Source organism: Coloeus monedula (genome assembly GCF_965178545.1).
Source record: "Coloeus monedula genome assembly, chromosome: 6".
Lineage (NCBI taxonomy): Eukaryota > Metazoa > Chordata > Aves > Passeriformes > Corvidae > Coloeus > Coloeus monedula.
Window position 1 is genome coordinate 62,328,533 of NC_138786.1, and position 15,953 is coordinate 62,344,485.

The following is a 15,953-nucleotide window of genomic DNA, read 5'->3' on the forward strand; positions in this document are numbered from 1 at the left end:
GTACAAATTCTCCTCTGAACTGGCAGCTTCATCCTCCCTGTCACCCCCCAGCAGGACCACAGAACCATGGAATATCCTGGGTGGGAAGGGTCCCACAGGGATCATCCAGGGCAGCTCCTGGCCCTGCACAGACACCCCAACAACCCCACCCTGGGCATCCCTGGCAGCGCTGTCCAAACGCTCCTGGAGCTCTGGCAGCCTCGGGGCCGTGCCCATTCCCTGGGGAGCCTGGGCAGTGCCAGCACCCTCTGGGGGAAGAGCCTTTTCCTGATACCCAACCTAAACCATCTCAGGACCAAAACCATCTCTCCACAACTCCAGGGCCCAGCTGGGATCACTCCAGTGCTCCGGCAGGGCCGGCACGAGCGGCGAATCTCTGCTCGCTTGTCCCTGCTCACATTCCCTTTGGCTGCTTTTCCACCTAAGGAATTGTGCATGTGGTTTGTTTTGGTTTGGTTTTTTGTTTTGATTTTTTGCTTGAACTTTGGTTTGCAGTTAATTTACACTTTTTCTTTGCTTTGTTGCCATATTTCTGATTGCTTTTTTTTCTTTCTGCTTCCTTTTCTTTTTTTTTTTTTTTTCATTTCGCCTTGCCATCTTCAGCCAGGCTATGTAAGAGACTTGGTAAGTGACAGCAACAATAAAATTAAGATAAACTTAAAATAAACTTAATCTAGAACCCCTTTGGTTTAGAGAGCAGTGGTGAAAGCACTAACCAAACCTGCACCTTCCCCGTGACACTTGGGCCCTGCTTGGTTTTTATAATGCTCCCCAGTGATTTATGGGGCGAAACTGGAAACCCTACACCAGGAATTTGCCTTGTTGTTCACTCGCATCCTTAAAGTTCCCGAGAGCATGAGTGGCTCTTTGCCTCCAGACAGCTCCGATCTAGATTTGCTTTCCTGTGTCTGGACATGGGAAGCTCCACATTTATCAGCTGTGGGCTCGGAGCAGTCGGAGCTGAAGTAAAACCTGTGGGGAGGAATTCTTTGATTCTCCGTGCTCGGATCTGCGGCGGCTCCCGAGCCGCTCCCGTGCGCGTGACAGCGGAGGCGGCACCGAGGTCCCCGTCCCCTAATCCCGCCGTGTCTCGCCGCCCGCAGATCACAGCACGCATCCTGGAGGCTCACCAGAACGTGGCCCAGATGAGCCTCATCGAGGCCAAGATGCGCTTCATCCAAGCCTGGCAGTCGCTGCCGGAGTTCGGCATCACGCACTTCAACGCAAGGTGGGTGGGGCTGGGCTGGGGTGTTTCCTTAATGGATACAGGGAGTGGGTTAAATATCCTGGAATCATCCTGGAATCATCATGGAATGGGTTGGGTTGTGTTGGACTGGAAGGGCCCTCAAAGACCATCTCATTCCAACCCCCTGCCATGGGGAAGGACATCCTTGTGCGCATCCCTGGCTGGGGAAGTTGCGCCGGAGCTGAAATTAAAATCATGATTTATAAAAATGGTTTTCCAAGTGAACTCAGCTGCTGGATTTCTGTGTATCACAGGCTTGTTTTTATCAATCCCTCTCCCAGGTTCCAGGGTGGGAAGAAGGATGAGCTGATTGGCATCGCCTACAACCGGCTGATCCGCATGGACGCCAGCACGGGCGACGCCGTCAAGACCTGGCGCTTCAGCAACATGAAACAGTGGAACGTGAACTGGGAGATTAAAATGGTGAGATGGTGCCTGACACCCCATCCCCTCCCCCTGCTCCTGGCAGTGAGACAGGCATCACTCCTGGAGTCCTGGAATCCCAAATGGGTTGGGTTGGAAGGGACCTTAAAGCTCATCCAGTGCCACCCCCTGCCATGGGCAGGGACACCTTCCACTGTCCCAGGCTGCTCCAAGCCCTGTCCAACCTGGCCTTGGGCACTGCCAGGGATCCAGGGGCAGCCACAGCTGCTCTGGGCACCCTGTGCCAGGGCCTCACCACCCTCACAGCCAGGAATTCCCAGTTCCCAATCTCCCATCCATCCCTGCCCTCTGGCAGTGGGAAGCCATTCCCTGTGTCCTGTCCCTCCCTCCCCTGTCCCCAGTCCCTCTCCAGCTCTCCTGGAGCCCCTTTAGGCACTGGTGGAGTTGTGTGTCACCCATACAAAAAAGCCCTGAATCTTTCTCCACTGTAGCCAGGAATTACTTTCTCCATTCTCTGAACTCCACAGAGTTAAATGAAATGAAACCTCAGCACCGATGCTCAGGCTCCATCCTAACCCATAGCATAAATATACAGGGCCTTATCCATACTAAAATTCCTTTCATTTGCTGTACAACTCAGACTTTCATGTAAATAGCAAAAAAACAAACCAGTACTTCCCCAGGTTCTGAGATGGGGTTTTCCCTTGCTGTTACATTTGGGTGCACAAGTTTTTGGGCTCCTTTTTGGCAGAACACCCAATTAAAATTGCCAGGGATACATGAGGGCTGTTCTCCTGCAGTCTGCAGCTCATTAAGAGTTGCTGGAAAAATTATTTAGCTTCCCCCTCTGCCTCAGAGTCATTGTTTTGAGTCAGTTGCAAGCCCTGATCTCCCAGTTATCCAGCTTGGATACTCTGTTGGGAATCCCCATCCCTCCTGCAGAGCTGTCAGGGACGGGGGGACAAAAAGAGAATGGGCACCAATAAATGGATGGTCTGTTCAGTCACTCCAAAACGAGCTCCCCCAGCCCCCATAAAGTATTTCTGTGGACAAAATTCAATTTAGAAAACCAGGGAGGAGTGGAAGGAAAACCCAGACTTCAAAAGGTCTGTGCCCAGTCCCTGTTTCTCTGGAAGCAGGGAAAACATGGCCATGTCCTCACCATGGAGAGGTGGGAACAGGCTGAGTGATTGTTTCTGTGTCAGGGGGGATAAAAGGGGTAATGGTAATTTAAATAAATAAATGAATGGATAAATAAATAGAAAATAATTTTAAAAGGCTATAAAAGGTACTTCAGTATCTAAATATTTGAATAAAAGTCACAGGATATTTAAACGTGGAAGGAACTCAAAAGGATCAAGGCCAAATCACCATTCACAGAATCCCAGAGTGGTTTGGGTTGGGAGGAACCTTAAATCCCATCTCATTCCACCCCCTGCCATGGGCAGGGACACCTTCCACTGTCCCAGGCTGCTCCAAGCCCTGTCCAGCCTGTCCTTGGACACTTCCAGGGATCCAGGGGCTGCCACAGCTTCTCTGGGCACCCTGTGCCAGGGCCTCACCACCCTCACAGGGAACAATTCCCAGTTCTCAATCTCCCATCCATCCCTGTCCTCTGGCAGTGGGAAGCCATTCCCTGTGTCCTGTCCCTCCATCCCTTGTCCCCAGTCCCTCTCCAGCTCTCCTGGAGCCCCTTTAGTCCCTGCAAGGGGCTCTGAGCTCTCCCTGGAGCCTTCTCTTCTCCAGGTGAGCACCCCCAGCTCTCCCAGCCTGGCTCCAGAGCAGAGGGGCTCCAGCCCTTGGCCTCCCCTGACCTCGCTCCTCCATTGGCATCACAGAATTTTGCTTAGGCAGTAGGAAATCATGTGAACACCCAGAAAAAGGAGGGAGAAGGGAAGAGAAGCCGTTCCCGGGGGCCGGGGCTGAGCTGGGTGTGCCCGTGCAGGTGACGGTGGAGTTTGCGGACGAGGTGCGGGTGTCGTTCATCTGCACTGAGGTGGATTGCAAGGTGGTGCACGAGTTCATCGGGGGCTACATCTTCCTGTCCACGCGGGCCAAGGACCAGAACGAGAGCCTGGACGAGGAGATGTTCTACAAACTGACCAGCGGCTGGGTGTGAGCCCCGCCGGCCGCGCCCCGCAGGACCCCCCGGCCATATTCATGTGTAACTTTCCAAAGCTGTCCTTTGAGATCATGCTGCTTAATAAAGTAAGCTTGAAATGTATCTTTTTTTTTTTTTTTTTTAATAATTGGATTTTTGGTTGGTTTTTTTTTTTTTTGGTTTTTTTTTTTTCGTTTTGTTTTGCATTACCAGACCAGTTAATCTGTGTGCACTAATGAGCACTTCTGTTAATTTGCTATAACCAGAGCGTGTCTGGGCAGGGTGACAGTGCCGATGAGCCAGACTCCGATGGGCAGATCAGGATAAAGATTTAACTGACTTAAAAAAGCCAATTTTTGAAGAGCCATCTTGTAAAGCCATCCAGGGCTAACCTATATGAAGTCTATTTATCATGTTTAATGCATGAGTGTTTTATTTCCCTTTTTTTGTGTTTTTATTCTGTACATTTGACCTGTTTGAAGTCGTCCTGCTCCCGAGCAGAGCTGCCATCTCTCCTCTCACACTACACCAGGACTCTGAAGGTGCCTGACATGACTTTGAGGATAGTTTTGTGTGGCCTTGAAGATGATCTTCTGTTAGTCTGTTATAGCTTGGTTTTATTTGTTTAACTTGCCTTTTGATAATCATTTATATTGTCTTTTTTTTTTAATTTTATTTGTACACCGTATTGTATTATGACACTTTTAGTATTCACCAGCATAGTCACTGTTCTGCCTCTGATATGCAAATTTTTTCATTACGATATGAAGTAAAAGGTTTATGAAGTAAAGGTTTTTGTGTAACTAATGTAAAAAACCACAAATTTTATAAAGTTGTACAGTTTTTGTAACTAGTCTCACAAGCCAGCTAGGACATTGCATAGATCAGCAGTAACTGTAGGATGTCTGGAAGGGGTACGGGGACAAACCAAGGAATAAAAAAACCCACAAAAAATACAATTTCCAGTCCAGTAAATTTTGATCTAAGTTTAAGCTGTGCCACAACACCCTCAGTAGCTGATACCTGGGGCCAGGACCACCAGGTTCATTAAGCCATTCCCACATTAATGCTAACGAGGAGGGATCCCGTGCCCACCTCATGCCGAGGAATAACCAGTGTTGCGTTCCCGTAGTCCGTGGTATCAAGACTATGTTCAAATACACTTTATTTTAAATAAAAGTCAAATCTTTTATTTAATGTTCAGCTGCCACTCCTGGTTTTTGGGGTCTAACTGTGCTGTGGAAAGGCCATAAACAACTCCTGTAGGATGGAGCCATCCCATGCCAGCCTTGGGCTCCCTCCTGCTGCCTTATCCCGAGTTTGCTGAAACAAATGCCACCAAAAGGCAAAGTTATAAAATTCTGGAATGGTTTGGGTTGGAAGGGACCTTAAAGCCCTCGTTCCACCCCCTGCCATGGGCAGGGACACCTTCCCCTAGCCCAGGCTGCTCCAAGCCACGTCCAACCTGGCCTGGGACACTTCCAGGGATCCAGGGGCAGCCACAGCTTCTCTGGGCACCCTGTGCCAGGGCCTCACTGCCCTCACAGGGAAGAATTCCTTCCCAATATCCCATCTATCCCTGCCCCCTGGCAGTGGGAAGCCATTCCCTGTGTCCTGTCCCTCCATGCCTTGTCCCCAGTCCCTCTCCAGCTCTCTTGGAGTCCACTTTAGGTCCCCTGTAGATCCCACTCCCTGGCCGGGCAGTGGGGAAGCTGCCCGGGGATTCAGGGAATCACAGGATCTCGGCCAAACCCACCACTGGGGTGTCCCCTAGTGCCACATCCACAAAGCTTTTACATCCCTTCAGTGACTCCACTGCTTCCCTGGGCAGCTGTTCCAGTGCCTGATCAAGGAATTTCCCCTGATATCCAATCAAAGCCTCCCCTGGCACAAATTCATCTCCCCATTTCTGCACTGATTCTCTGAGCCTCACACCACGTGTCGCAGGACGGGCTGCACCCTTGCACCATAAAATCCCGGAGCAGGGGTGGCCCGGTGGGGCCGGGCGATTCCTCCCACTCCAGCGGGAGCGCAGCCGGGGCGGAGCAGCGCTCAGGACGTGCCAGGGATGCTCCCGGTCCTGCCCCACGCCCGCGGGCTCGTTCTTTGGGATGCAGCAAGTCCGGGCAGCTCCGAGCCACGCGAACGGAGGGCGGCGAGCACGCTCCTGGCAGGCAGCGCCAGGATCTCGGCTGGATGCAGGAGCGGGCGAGGCACGGCAGCAACACTGGAACAGCTCCAAAGCTGGGGTGTGATGGGGATGGCTCCCTGAAAAATATTCACCTCCTATTGCCCGGCCTGAGGTTAGGCAGGATGGGGAGGGGGAGAGGAAAGATGGGGGGAGAAGATGGATTAAGTGCCCTCGGTCCATCCGTCCCCAGCCACCTCCGCAGGGCTCGGCCTGGACGTGCAGCTGGGGGAGGCGAGGAGGCAGGAAACGCTGAGCAGAAAAGCAGAGGAGGTCGGGGAAGGGCCATGGGAAGGCAGAGGAACCAGAGCCCTTCCCCTCACAGCCCCCCCCGAGGGTGGGAGCTGGGAGAAGCCGGGTGGGAAGCGGTGCTGGAAGGGGTCACAGGGGGTTCGAGGTGATCCAAAGGAGGAGACTGGGTTTTCTAGGATCCTTCCTAGATGAAAATTTCCGTTCTCCTTGGATGAAAAGATGCAAGTGGTAATGAGATGTCGGAGCGGAGGGGGGAAAAAAATTATGTGGTTTTCCCAAAATCTGGAGAAACATCAGATAAAATACGGTGCAGATGGGAATGGCCACATGCTGAGGATGGACAGGGGTGAGGAGGAAACGAGGGGAACACACTGGGAAAGGGATTAAGGAGGGAGGTGGCAAGAGCTGGAGCCCATGGGACGGGATGGATGATCCACCTCAAGGACAGGCAGCAGCAAGGAAAAGGAGGATCGTGGCTGTTTGCTCTGTGATCCTGAGCCAAAGGAAAACCAGGATGTGGTGGGCACAGAGGGTTTCCAGTTATGTGGAAATCACAGACCAGGCGGGTTTGAGGTGTTTGGGCATTAAACCCAAGAGCAGAGGATGAGGAGGGTCTTGGCAAGACAGGGCACAGCCAAGCCCAGTTCCCACAGCTCCAGCTGTGGGAAGACACTGGAAGAAGACACGGAGATTTATTTTGCTGACACAAGGAAATCTGGCTGTGGTTGTTTCTTTTGGGTAATCAAAGGAGTAATCCAAATTAAAACCCAAACCAAACCCCAGGAGAAGGCAGCCCGTGGGTGTCCCCAGCCCCCGGGGGTGATTCAGCAGCGGGGAAGAAGAGCTGTGACCGCCGGGCATCCACAAACCGGTGGCTGCACTTGGGAAAAAGGAATTCTTTCCAACTTCCAGTGATAAGCACAGGATGGGGAGGGAGATTCAAAGCCGACAAGGCTGCTCAAACCCCTGTTTAACAAAATAAGTGGCAGAGATGCCTGAAAATGGGACAACTCCAGCCCTCCAACAGCAGCAGGGCCGGGGGATGATGTTTCCTCCCTTGCTGACCCCGCTCCAGGACCTTGAGGAAGGGAAAAGGAAAAAATAAATCACTTTTTGGCAAGGTACTGATGCAAACCGGCTGCCAGGGTGAAAATGCACCTCTCCGAATGCAGCAGGGGATTTAGATGCCTGTGTGAGCCAGGCATGGCCTGGGGGGGTCGGCTGGGATTCCGACGGCGTTTTAAGCCCCAAGTAATTTAATACCGTGCAGATGGGCGAGTCCCGGAGCGGGTTTGGAGAGGGATCGGCGAAGTTTGGAATGGGGGAGAGGTCTGAAGACACACAGATATTTTAAAACATAGCAGAAAAGAAATATCTCCCCAGCAGGGCTGTCCCCTGCAGCAGGGAGGGGGTGGGAGCTGGGTACGGGGACATCCTGCTGACAGGAATTGGTGGAAAAGGGACATTTGGGGAAGCTGCTGGTTTGTGGGGAGGGGGAGGGAGCAACCACTCCCCACCCTAGGAGATTTTCAAGGTTAAGTGGATGGGGCCTGGAGCAACCTGGGATAGTGGAGGGCGCTCCTGCCCATGGCAGGGGGTGGAACGAGATGATCTTTAAGGTCCTTTGCAACCCAAAGCATTCCATGACTGTGATTCTCTAACACAAACGGATCCCCGAGCACTCCAAGAGGAGCTGGGTTATTCCCTACACCCAGGACACGTGGGTTTCCAAAAGCCCTCCTGCCATGGGATGGCCACCCCAGGGGCTTTCCTGTGGTGGGCAGGAGCTGAAAAAAGCTCCTTAAATTAATCCGTAGTAAACCCAAGCTGGGTGAGTCACGTCAGTGTCTCGGGAAGCACATTGGAGACTTTCCAGCCTTCAGGCCGGGAAGGGGCTCCTGGGTGGCCAGCACCACTTCCCTGGCTGTGTGCAAAGACATCTCCCAAATCCCTGGTGCTCACACCAAGGGGGAATGCGAGAGCTTTATCCAGCCTTGCCCTGCCTTGTCTGACCCCTCCAAGCTCCTCTCTGGCTTGAGAATCCCAGGGCTGGGATCAGCAGCACCTTTCACCCTGACCTGCCCCACGGAGGGACCCTCTGAGGGCACTCAGGACCATCAGGGATTTTCCTGGAATTGATTAGGGATGCAGGAAACCCAGACCTGGTGTCGCCAGAGCCAGGACCCAGCGCAGAGCTGGAACCACACGCGGATGTGGATGCGCCTGGTTCCATCTGGCTCAGACAACCCTCACTTCCCAGGTGTATTATCCCTCATCTCCGATGCAGGAAGGGATGGTGAGGATCCAAAGCCATCCAGAGTGACGGCACCGGGAGCAGTTTAATGGGCCTAATTAAATTCAGACAGATCAGTGACAGCGCTCGTGGGGCTCCAAACCTTTCTGGAGACCAGCGGGGGTTTTATTTGTTTGCTTTCAGCCTCACAAGAGCCCCAGGTGCTTCGATTTGCAGCCCTGAGGCACTAAAGAGATAAAAGATCCATAAATATCTGCTGGATGTTATAGATCTGAAACAAATAAAGTGCCCCCTGCTTACAGCTCTTCCCGTAAGCACCAGTGCAATGCGGCCCCTGTGCCTGCTCCCGTTTCCATCGGCATCCCAGCCTTCCCTTTGAAATCCCCTGCATCCCTCCAGCTGTTCCACATATTTCAGCCTTGAGTCTCCCCCCAGAAACTGCTCCTTTGGTTTCCCTTAAGCTCTCCCGTCTGCTTTGCATAATTCCAGGATGCAAACGGGGACTTTTCCCAAGCTGAAGGTCTGCTATCCCTCGGGATGCAAACGTGGATCTTCCCCGTGTGGGAGCTGAGGGCAGCCCTGCTGATGGGCTGTGGGGGGAGAGGATGGGAAACTCCAGTTTAAGAAGAACTTGAAATCCCAACATGCCAAATTCATCCCAGAAAAGCTGCCAGGGAGCTCACATCAGTATGATCAGCATTTGATCTGATCCAAGGAAGAGGCTGCACTTCAGGAGTTTTTCTTTTTTCGGTTTCACACAGGAGCAGCAAAATATTTCCCAAATTCCCAAGTGACTCAGAAAGGCCAATCCCATATTTCACAGTGGCTCAAATATGCAGGAACCTGTCAGATACTGAAATCATTCAGAAAATTTTCCCTTTGATCCCCAGCTAAGACAAAGAGCTGGTAACAGAGCTCCCTTGTGCTGTCAGCTCCTGGTGAAGCCACAGATTCCCAGCTGGTGGGAAGCCTCTGCTTGGAAAAGTCCCACTCCCCCTCCTCTGAGAATGCAGCAGTTTGAGCAAATAAAGCATTTGCTCTGGGTTTTATTTTTGGCTTTTGGTCAACAGCTGGTCAGTCCCTAATGAGTGAGCTGGGCTTTGATTTCCTGCCTGGAGAAGAGGGTGAGAAATGGGAGAGGATCTGGGTTAGAAATTTGACTCACACCAGTGATCCCAGCTGGGATTTACTCCCATTAGTCCTTTGCCTGGGGACATGTCCCAAAGAGAAGCACTGGAACAGCTCAGGAACAGGCATTGAGGGCCACAGGGGAACTGCAGGGGTGCCCAGGGGAAGTGGAGCTCCCTTATCCCAGGCTGTCCAAGGGAAAGCACCACACTGCCCTCCAAACTGGGCTTGGAATGGGATGACAGTGGCTCTCTTGTCCCTCTTGTGCAATTCCTTCATCAGCATCATCATAAAATCCCAGAATGGTTTGGCTTGGAAGGGGCCTTAAATCCCATCTCATTCCAACCCCCTGCCATGGGCAGGGACATCTTTCCACTGTCCCAGGCTGCTCCAAGCCCTGTCCAACCTGGCCTTGGACACTTCCAGGGATCCAGGGGCAGCCACAGCTTCTGTGGGCACCCTGTGCCAGGGCCTGCCCACCCTCACAGACAGGAATTTCTTCCCAGTATTCCATCTAAATTTGCCCTCTTTTCCACACCTTCTTTTGTTTCAGAGCACTTGAGCCCACTGAGCTCAGGTTTGAGCTCTACCCCACCAGTGGGAGACAGGATGCTGGTCCCAATGGAATGAGCCCATCTAATTCCTGCTCACCCAGGCAGCAGGGATGGCCAAACCTCACCTGGGACACTTGGGAAAAACCAGGTTCCTGGTATCCCTGATGGCTCTCAGCAGATTTAGGCAGGAGGGCAAAGAGCTGCCTAGGAGACCCTGAGGAAAGAGTTTTGTGAGTTTTGGTTTTGCTCTGATGAGGCAGCGAGGGTGAGGAGAGCTCTTGGGAATGGCAAACCTGGGAAGAAGCCTGCCCATCCTTCCAGAGGGACAGGGCTACCCCGAGGCCACCTCCAGCCCCCATCCATGCTGGGTCCCACCCTGGGTGGCCCTCTGGAGGGACCACATCTGATTCACATCATCTCCCAGCTGAAAATCACATGTCAGGCACTTCCAAGGATGCAGCCTCACAGCCAGGGGCTCCCTGGAACTCAGGACGAGCCGCAGGGCCCGGCTGACGGCCGTGGGCAGCTGCTTTATCTCCTGAGTGCTTCTCCCCTTCCCATAAACAGGAGAAGAGGGTGGGAACGTGTCTGAGACAGACAGGGAAATGACGGCAGGGAGCGAGAGGGGTGTAAATCTTGCAAAGCACTGAAGGGCTGGATCCTGGAAAAGAACTGGAGTGAGAACAGGGAATGTCATTGGTGGGGGAATGTGGAGGAGTCAAAGAGCCAGGATGCCCCCACAAGGATGGATGTGCCCCTGGCACAGCGTGGGGCACAGGGCAGAGCCCAGCCCCAGCTGCTCCCCCAGCATCCACGTTGTCCCAGACGTCCAGAGGGGCTGGGAATGAGACCACCTGGAACCTACAAGTCCCAAATTGTCCTTCAAGCCCTCTGCGACCAAGTCAATCCAAACGATGCTGTTAATCAGGCAGAGTTTAAAAACAACCCTGTGGGATTTCCTGCCTCCTCTTCCTCCTCTCCAACTGTGCCACAAGGTAAGAGAAAGGAGGGAAAGCTCATAAAGCAGAATTAAGGGAAGATGCTCCATAGAGCCTGCAGTACATCCCTGATGAATCATTTTCCTTTCATTCTGAAGGACCCCCGTCCTCCCCTTGCCCACACACCCCCAAAGCACAGCTCACCTTTCCCATCCCACGCATGCAACACGTGCAAGCTCTCCAAGGTACTCTGGGCTTCATCAAATTCAGATCTCTCAGTTCCAGGGAAGCACCCGGGCACTGGGGCTGCGGGCAGTGGCGGGGATCTCATTGTCTGCACGGCTGCAGATCCAGACACGGAAGAAGCTGAAATCTGGTGTGTAATAACTCCACCTAGAGGGAAAAGGGACGGCCCGGAGAGAAGGGCCACGGGTGAGCACAGCAGGGCTGAGCACATTCCCGATCCTGGCACCGAGGAGGGATCGCTGCCTGGACACAGGGATGGCCACCGGGACACCAGCGGCATGATCACAGAACTGTGGCATCACAGAATGGGTTGGGTTGAAAGGGACCTTAAAGCCCATCTCATTCCACCCCTGCCATGGGCAGGGACACCTTCCATTATCCCAGGTTGCTCCCTGTCCAAGCTGGCCTGGAACACTTCCAGGGATGAGGCAGCCACAGCTTCTCGGGGCAACTTATGCCAGGGCCTCCCCACCCTCACAGGGAAGAATTCCTTCCTAATCTCTGATCTAAACCTTCCCTTGTTCAGTTTAAATGCTCCAACCCTTGGGTGTATCTGAGACCATCAGTTCCCATGGCTGGCTCAGATTCCAAAGCCCACCTGTCCCCTTCCACCCCCAGGAACAGCTGCCCCTCGCTGGTCTCACACACAGGATTCTTCAAGTCCTTCACTTGGGACACTTAAATATATCCCTTAAATAAATCCCCCAATGCCCATGGAACAGGAGGGCAAGAGATCAGGGCTGTACTTCCTTTGGAGAAGCTTCCTGAATTTAATGGAGCTCATGGAAATACAACCTTTGGGAAACACAGAGCTCTTTAAGTGTCCCACTGAGGGGACATCAGGTGACAACGTGTCTGCAGAGACAGTCACTGGGCAAACATCATCTTGGTGCCACCTTGGTGGAAGGGAAAAAGGTAAAAGCTGCTATTTACTCACTAATCCATCCAGGAAAACTCACTAATCCATTCCAGGCATATGGAATCCACAGTGTGCTCATTTCATACGGGAAGATCCATCATCCCGAGCGCTCTGCCTGTGGCAGATGAGAAAATGCCCTTTTACCTGCAGGGACCCCAAATCTCTGGAGTCACCTGCAATGTGCACACCCCTGGATCAGATTTGGGTTTCATCCCCCATTTCTCACCCTGAAGCCACATTCGTGCTGGATCTGATCCCAGCTCCAGTTTTTTGGGATGAGCTGATGTCATTTTACTTCCCATAAAACAGCCACATCCAAAGGAGGGTGAGAGCCATAATGAAATTTCTTGTTGGAGCTTTTTTTGTGTATTTTTAAAAATAGACAAAAATACACAAGCCTTTACTGAGCTGGGATATTGGAGCATTAATAAGGTGGGATGTTGTCAGCCTTAGGCAGGGATTTTCTCCATTAAAAAAATGGTTTTGGGACATGAGCAGGAAAGATGGGAAAACCTGAAGACAACATTTCCAGCCTCCATGGATGGCAGCCTGGGGCTGCAACACCCCTGTGGCTCCAAACACTTTCTGGGCAGTTAAATTACATTTGGCTGCTTGGTTAAAGATGGGATAATTATTTCCAGCAAGGCAGACACGGTCCAGATGCACTTCTCCTTTCATAACTGCACTAATGCTATCCCAAACCCCAAGGAAATGCCATTTCCCAGTCCCAGGAGGCCATCTGGATGGCAGCAGAGCTTTGCCAGGTTTCCTCTTGACTTTATTAAGCTGGAGCAGGTATTTAGTTTCTCATTATCCGTCTGCAGGAAACACTTGGGGAGACACAGCAGCATCTTTCTTTCCAAAGATAAACAGGCACTGGGTGCTCTGCAAAATCCAGGTGCCTGGAGCTGGTTTGTGCAGCTCTTCAGACATTTCCACCCCTCAGGATTTATTTGTGGCTGGATACAGCCCTGTCTATGAGAGGTTAAAAGGGGCTGGTCCCAGGGTATTCCAAGCCCTGAGCATGTTTCCAAAACAGAATGTAAACACTTTTATTGTGGCAAGGATTGCTCCATTCTTCCTGCCTTCTGTCATGCAGCCGAAGGAAGAGGAGAGCACTTTTTCCCTCCTCATAAAGCAGGGTGTGTTCAGGCTCCGACATTTACATCAAACAAGTGCATGGCTCCCTTCCCATCTTTCTGGCTGTCCTGTGGTCATGGATTTGCAATTTCCCTGCGGGCAAATCCGGAGCAGCCGAAGGATATCACTTTGCTGGAGTTCTATTTTCCCCCTCTGCAACAGAAAATGCCACAGCGGAACCCGCGGAGAGGAGATGTGGAAATGAGGAAACCAGTGGAAAGGTGTTATTTCAACTTTCCCCTTGGTCTTCAGCAGCCAAATCCTGGCCTCTGAGATACCAGGGAGCTGTGGCCTTGTTGTTGGCCTCGGAAAGAATTACAGAATATCCTGAGCTGGAAGGAACCCACAGGGATCATGAGTCTGACTCCAGGCCCTGCACAGACACCCCAACAATCCCACCCTGGGCATCCCTGGCAGCGCTGTCCAAGCACTCCTGGAGCTCTGGCAGCCTCGGGGCCGTGCCCATTCCCTGGGGAGCCTGGGCAGTGCCCAGCACCCTCTGGGGGAAGAGCCTTGTCCTGATATCCAACCTAAACCTCCCCTGGCACAGCTCCAGCCGTTCCCTCAGGCCCTGTCACTGGTCAGCAGGGAAGCAAAGCCCATCTCAAGGGTGGACTCAGCAAAGTGGCTGATCCCTGACCCAGATTTTTCCATTCTGGGAACAGTAATCAATGTAATTGACCTGTGGGAGAGAGTCCAGAGGAGGCCACCAAGATGATCAGAGGGATGGAGCAGCTCTCCTACAAGGAAAGGCTAGGAGAGTTGGGATTGTTCAGCCTGGAAAAGACTTCAGGATGACCTAATTGCAGCCTCCAGTACCTGCAGGGAGTCTATAAAAATCATGGAGAGAGACTATTTATAAGGGCATGGAATGACAAGGAAAGTTTTCCCATCCAAATCATTCCCCTGCTCTGGTTTAGACACTCGCTGCCACAAAATCCACATGCAGAAAGGTTTGTCAGCACCTGTGGTGGGAAATAGCACTGGTCTGCAGGACTGACAAACTCAGAGCAAGAGTTTTTAATCCAAACGAAGGAGTTTTCCCCTCATTTTTCAACATTCCACTGCTGCACAGGAGCGCTGGAGGTTGGAAGCTGAGATACACACAGAGGACAGCACTGCTCAGCTGTTAAACCCCACAGACCAGATGCACCTTCTGGGTCAGGATGTCCCTACACAGCGATTGGATTGTGGGGAGCTGGGAGGATGCACCTGGATAAGGATTGTCCAAAAGTCGCTGCATTCCCACTGCAGATCCAGGACCTCTGCTCTGAGCCTCAACGGGGAAAGCTGGGCTGACCCCATGTGGTCATGGCCTTGTTATGGCACGATTCTGGTTTTAAAAAGCATTGACTCTCCACACTTACTTACACAAAAATGTGAAATCTACCTCAAATCTGTAAAATCTTTCCATCAAGGAAAAGGCATCGTGGTGGGAGTTAAGCTAAACCTCTGTCTGTCGTTTTTCACAGAGTGGAAATGTGTCCACACTCCCAACTTCCCTGTCCAACCAGGCAAAGCAGCACAATATAATATTCATTTTTTAGCATGGATGGGACATTCCCAGTCCTCTGAAGCCCTCAAAACTTAAGAGAAGGGGTAGGATGGGAAACTCAGGCCCAGTTTGTGCCTTTCTCTTGCAAGAAAAGGTTAAATATTGCAGTGGTTCATCTGGCTGCAATCCGGGAGCTTCGCCCCCAGATTTAGGGTGTGCCTGGACGGAGGGAGATCAGTGTGTGTCATCTGGTCACTCTGGGCCTGAAGAAGTCAAAAATAATGAATGTTGATTGTTTCCACAGTTACAGAATGATTCATTCTGATGGTAAAATAACAGTCATGTCTCAGAAGTGTTTTGTGTTAATTATTGTGTTCACCAGTTCTCCTGCTCCAGGCAACATGCGTGCCCTGACCTCAGCTATTCATAAAACTGTCTCTTGAGATGATCTCAAAGTTGGTTTTTTTTACTGAAAAGGAATTAAAACCCTCACTCATGACATCTGTCAGCCTTGGAGGCTGAACAAGGCCCGTCCCAGCACAAGTCTTGTCCAAGCAGAGCAATGGGAGCCTCCAACAACAATCCCACTGAGATAAAAATTATCCAAGTGAGGGTCTGGAGTGACAGGACAAGGGGCAATGGCTTTGAACTGGAAGAAGGCAGGGTTAAATGGGATAGTATGAAGGAATTCTTCTCTGTGAGGGCAGTGAGGCACAGGGTGTCCAGAGAAGCTGGGGCTGCCCCTGGATCCCTGGAAGTGTCCAAAGCCAGGTTGGACGGGGCTTGGAGCAGCCTGGGCTAGTGGAAGGTGTCCCTGCCCACGGCAGGAGCTGGCACGAGATGATCTTTAAGGTCCTTTGCCACTCAACGCAGTCTGGAATTCCGCGATTCTATGATTTCAAACCTGGCAAACACCTCAGCCTCGGTGCCCCTGAGGTGGGGGTGTGTGTGGGAGCTGAGATCTGTCGTGCCTCGCTGCCCTAACCCTTCCCCTCGCCAAGCCCACTGGGACTTCTGTGAAGGTGAAAACCCCTTCATGCGGCGGGAAGAGCGGCGGCAGCGCCGAGCCGGAGCAGAACCCATCACCACCACACGCCAGGCCCCGCCA

The 15,953-nt window shown here is 52.2% G+C and overlaps 1 protein-coding gene across 3 annotated transcripts in view; it reads left to right on the forward strand.

The window, feature by feature from the left end:
• FERMT2 (FERM domain containing kindlin 2) overlaps nt 1–4,928 on the forward strand; it is a 49,052-nt gene extending 44,124 nt beyond the window's left edge. The window contains exons 13-17 of one of the 3 annotated variants that reach the window (XR_014226493.1): nt 604–624; nt 1,104–1,228; nt 1,528–1,669; nt 3,576–3,838; nt 4,214–4,928. Coding sequence is in view for 2 of the 3 variants with exons in the window: in XM_082283378.1 (XP_082139504.1) it covers nt 604–624; nt 1,104–1,228; nt 1,528–1,669; nt 3,576–3,749 (462 nt within the window). In the remaining variant the exon portion in view is untranslated. Of the gene's footprint in view, nt 1–603; nt 625–1,103; nt 1,229–1,527; nt 1,670–3,575 lie in introns of all 3 variants that reach the window. The other 2 variants (XM_082283378.1, XM_082283379.1) reach the window with 2 other exon arrangements.
• Nucleotides 4,929–15,953: the final 11,025 nt, after the last annotated feature.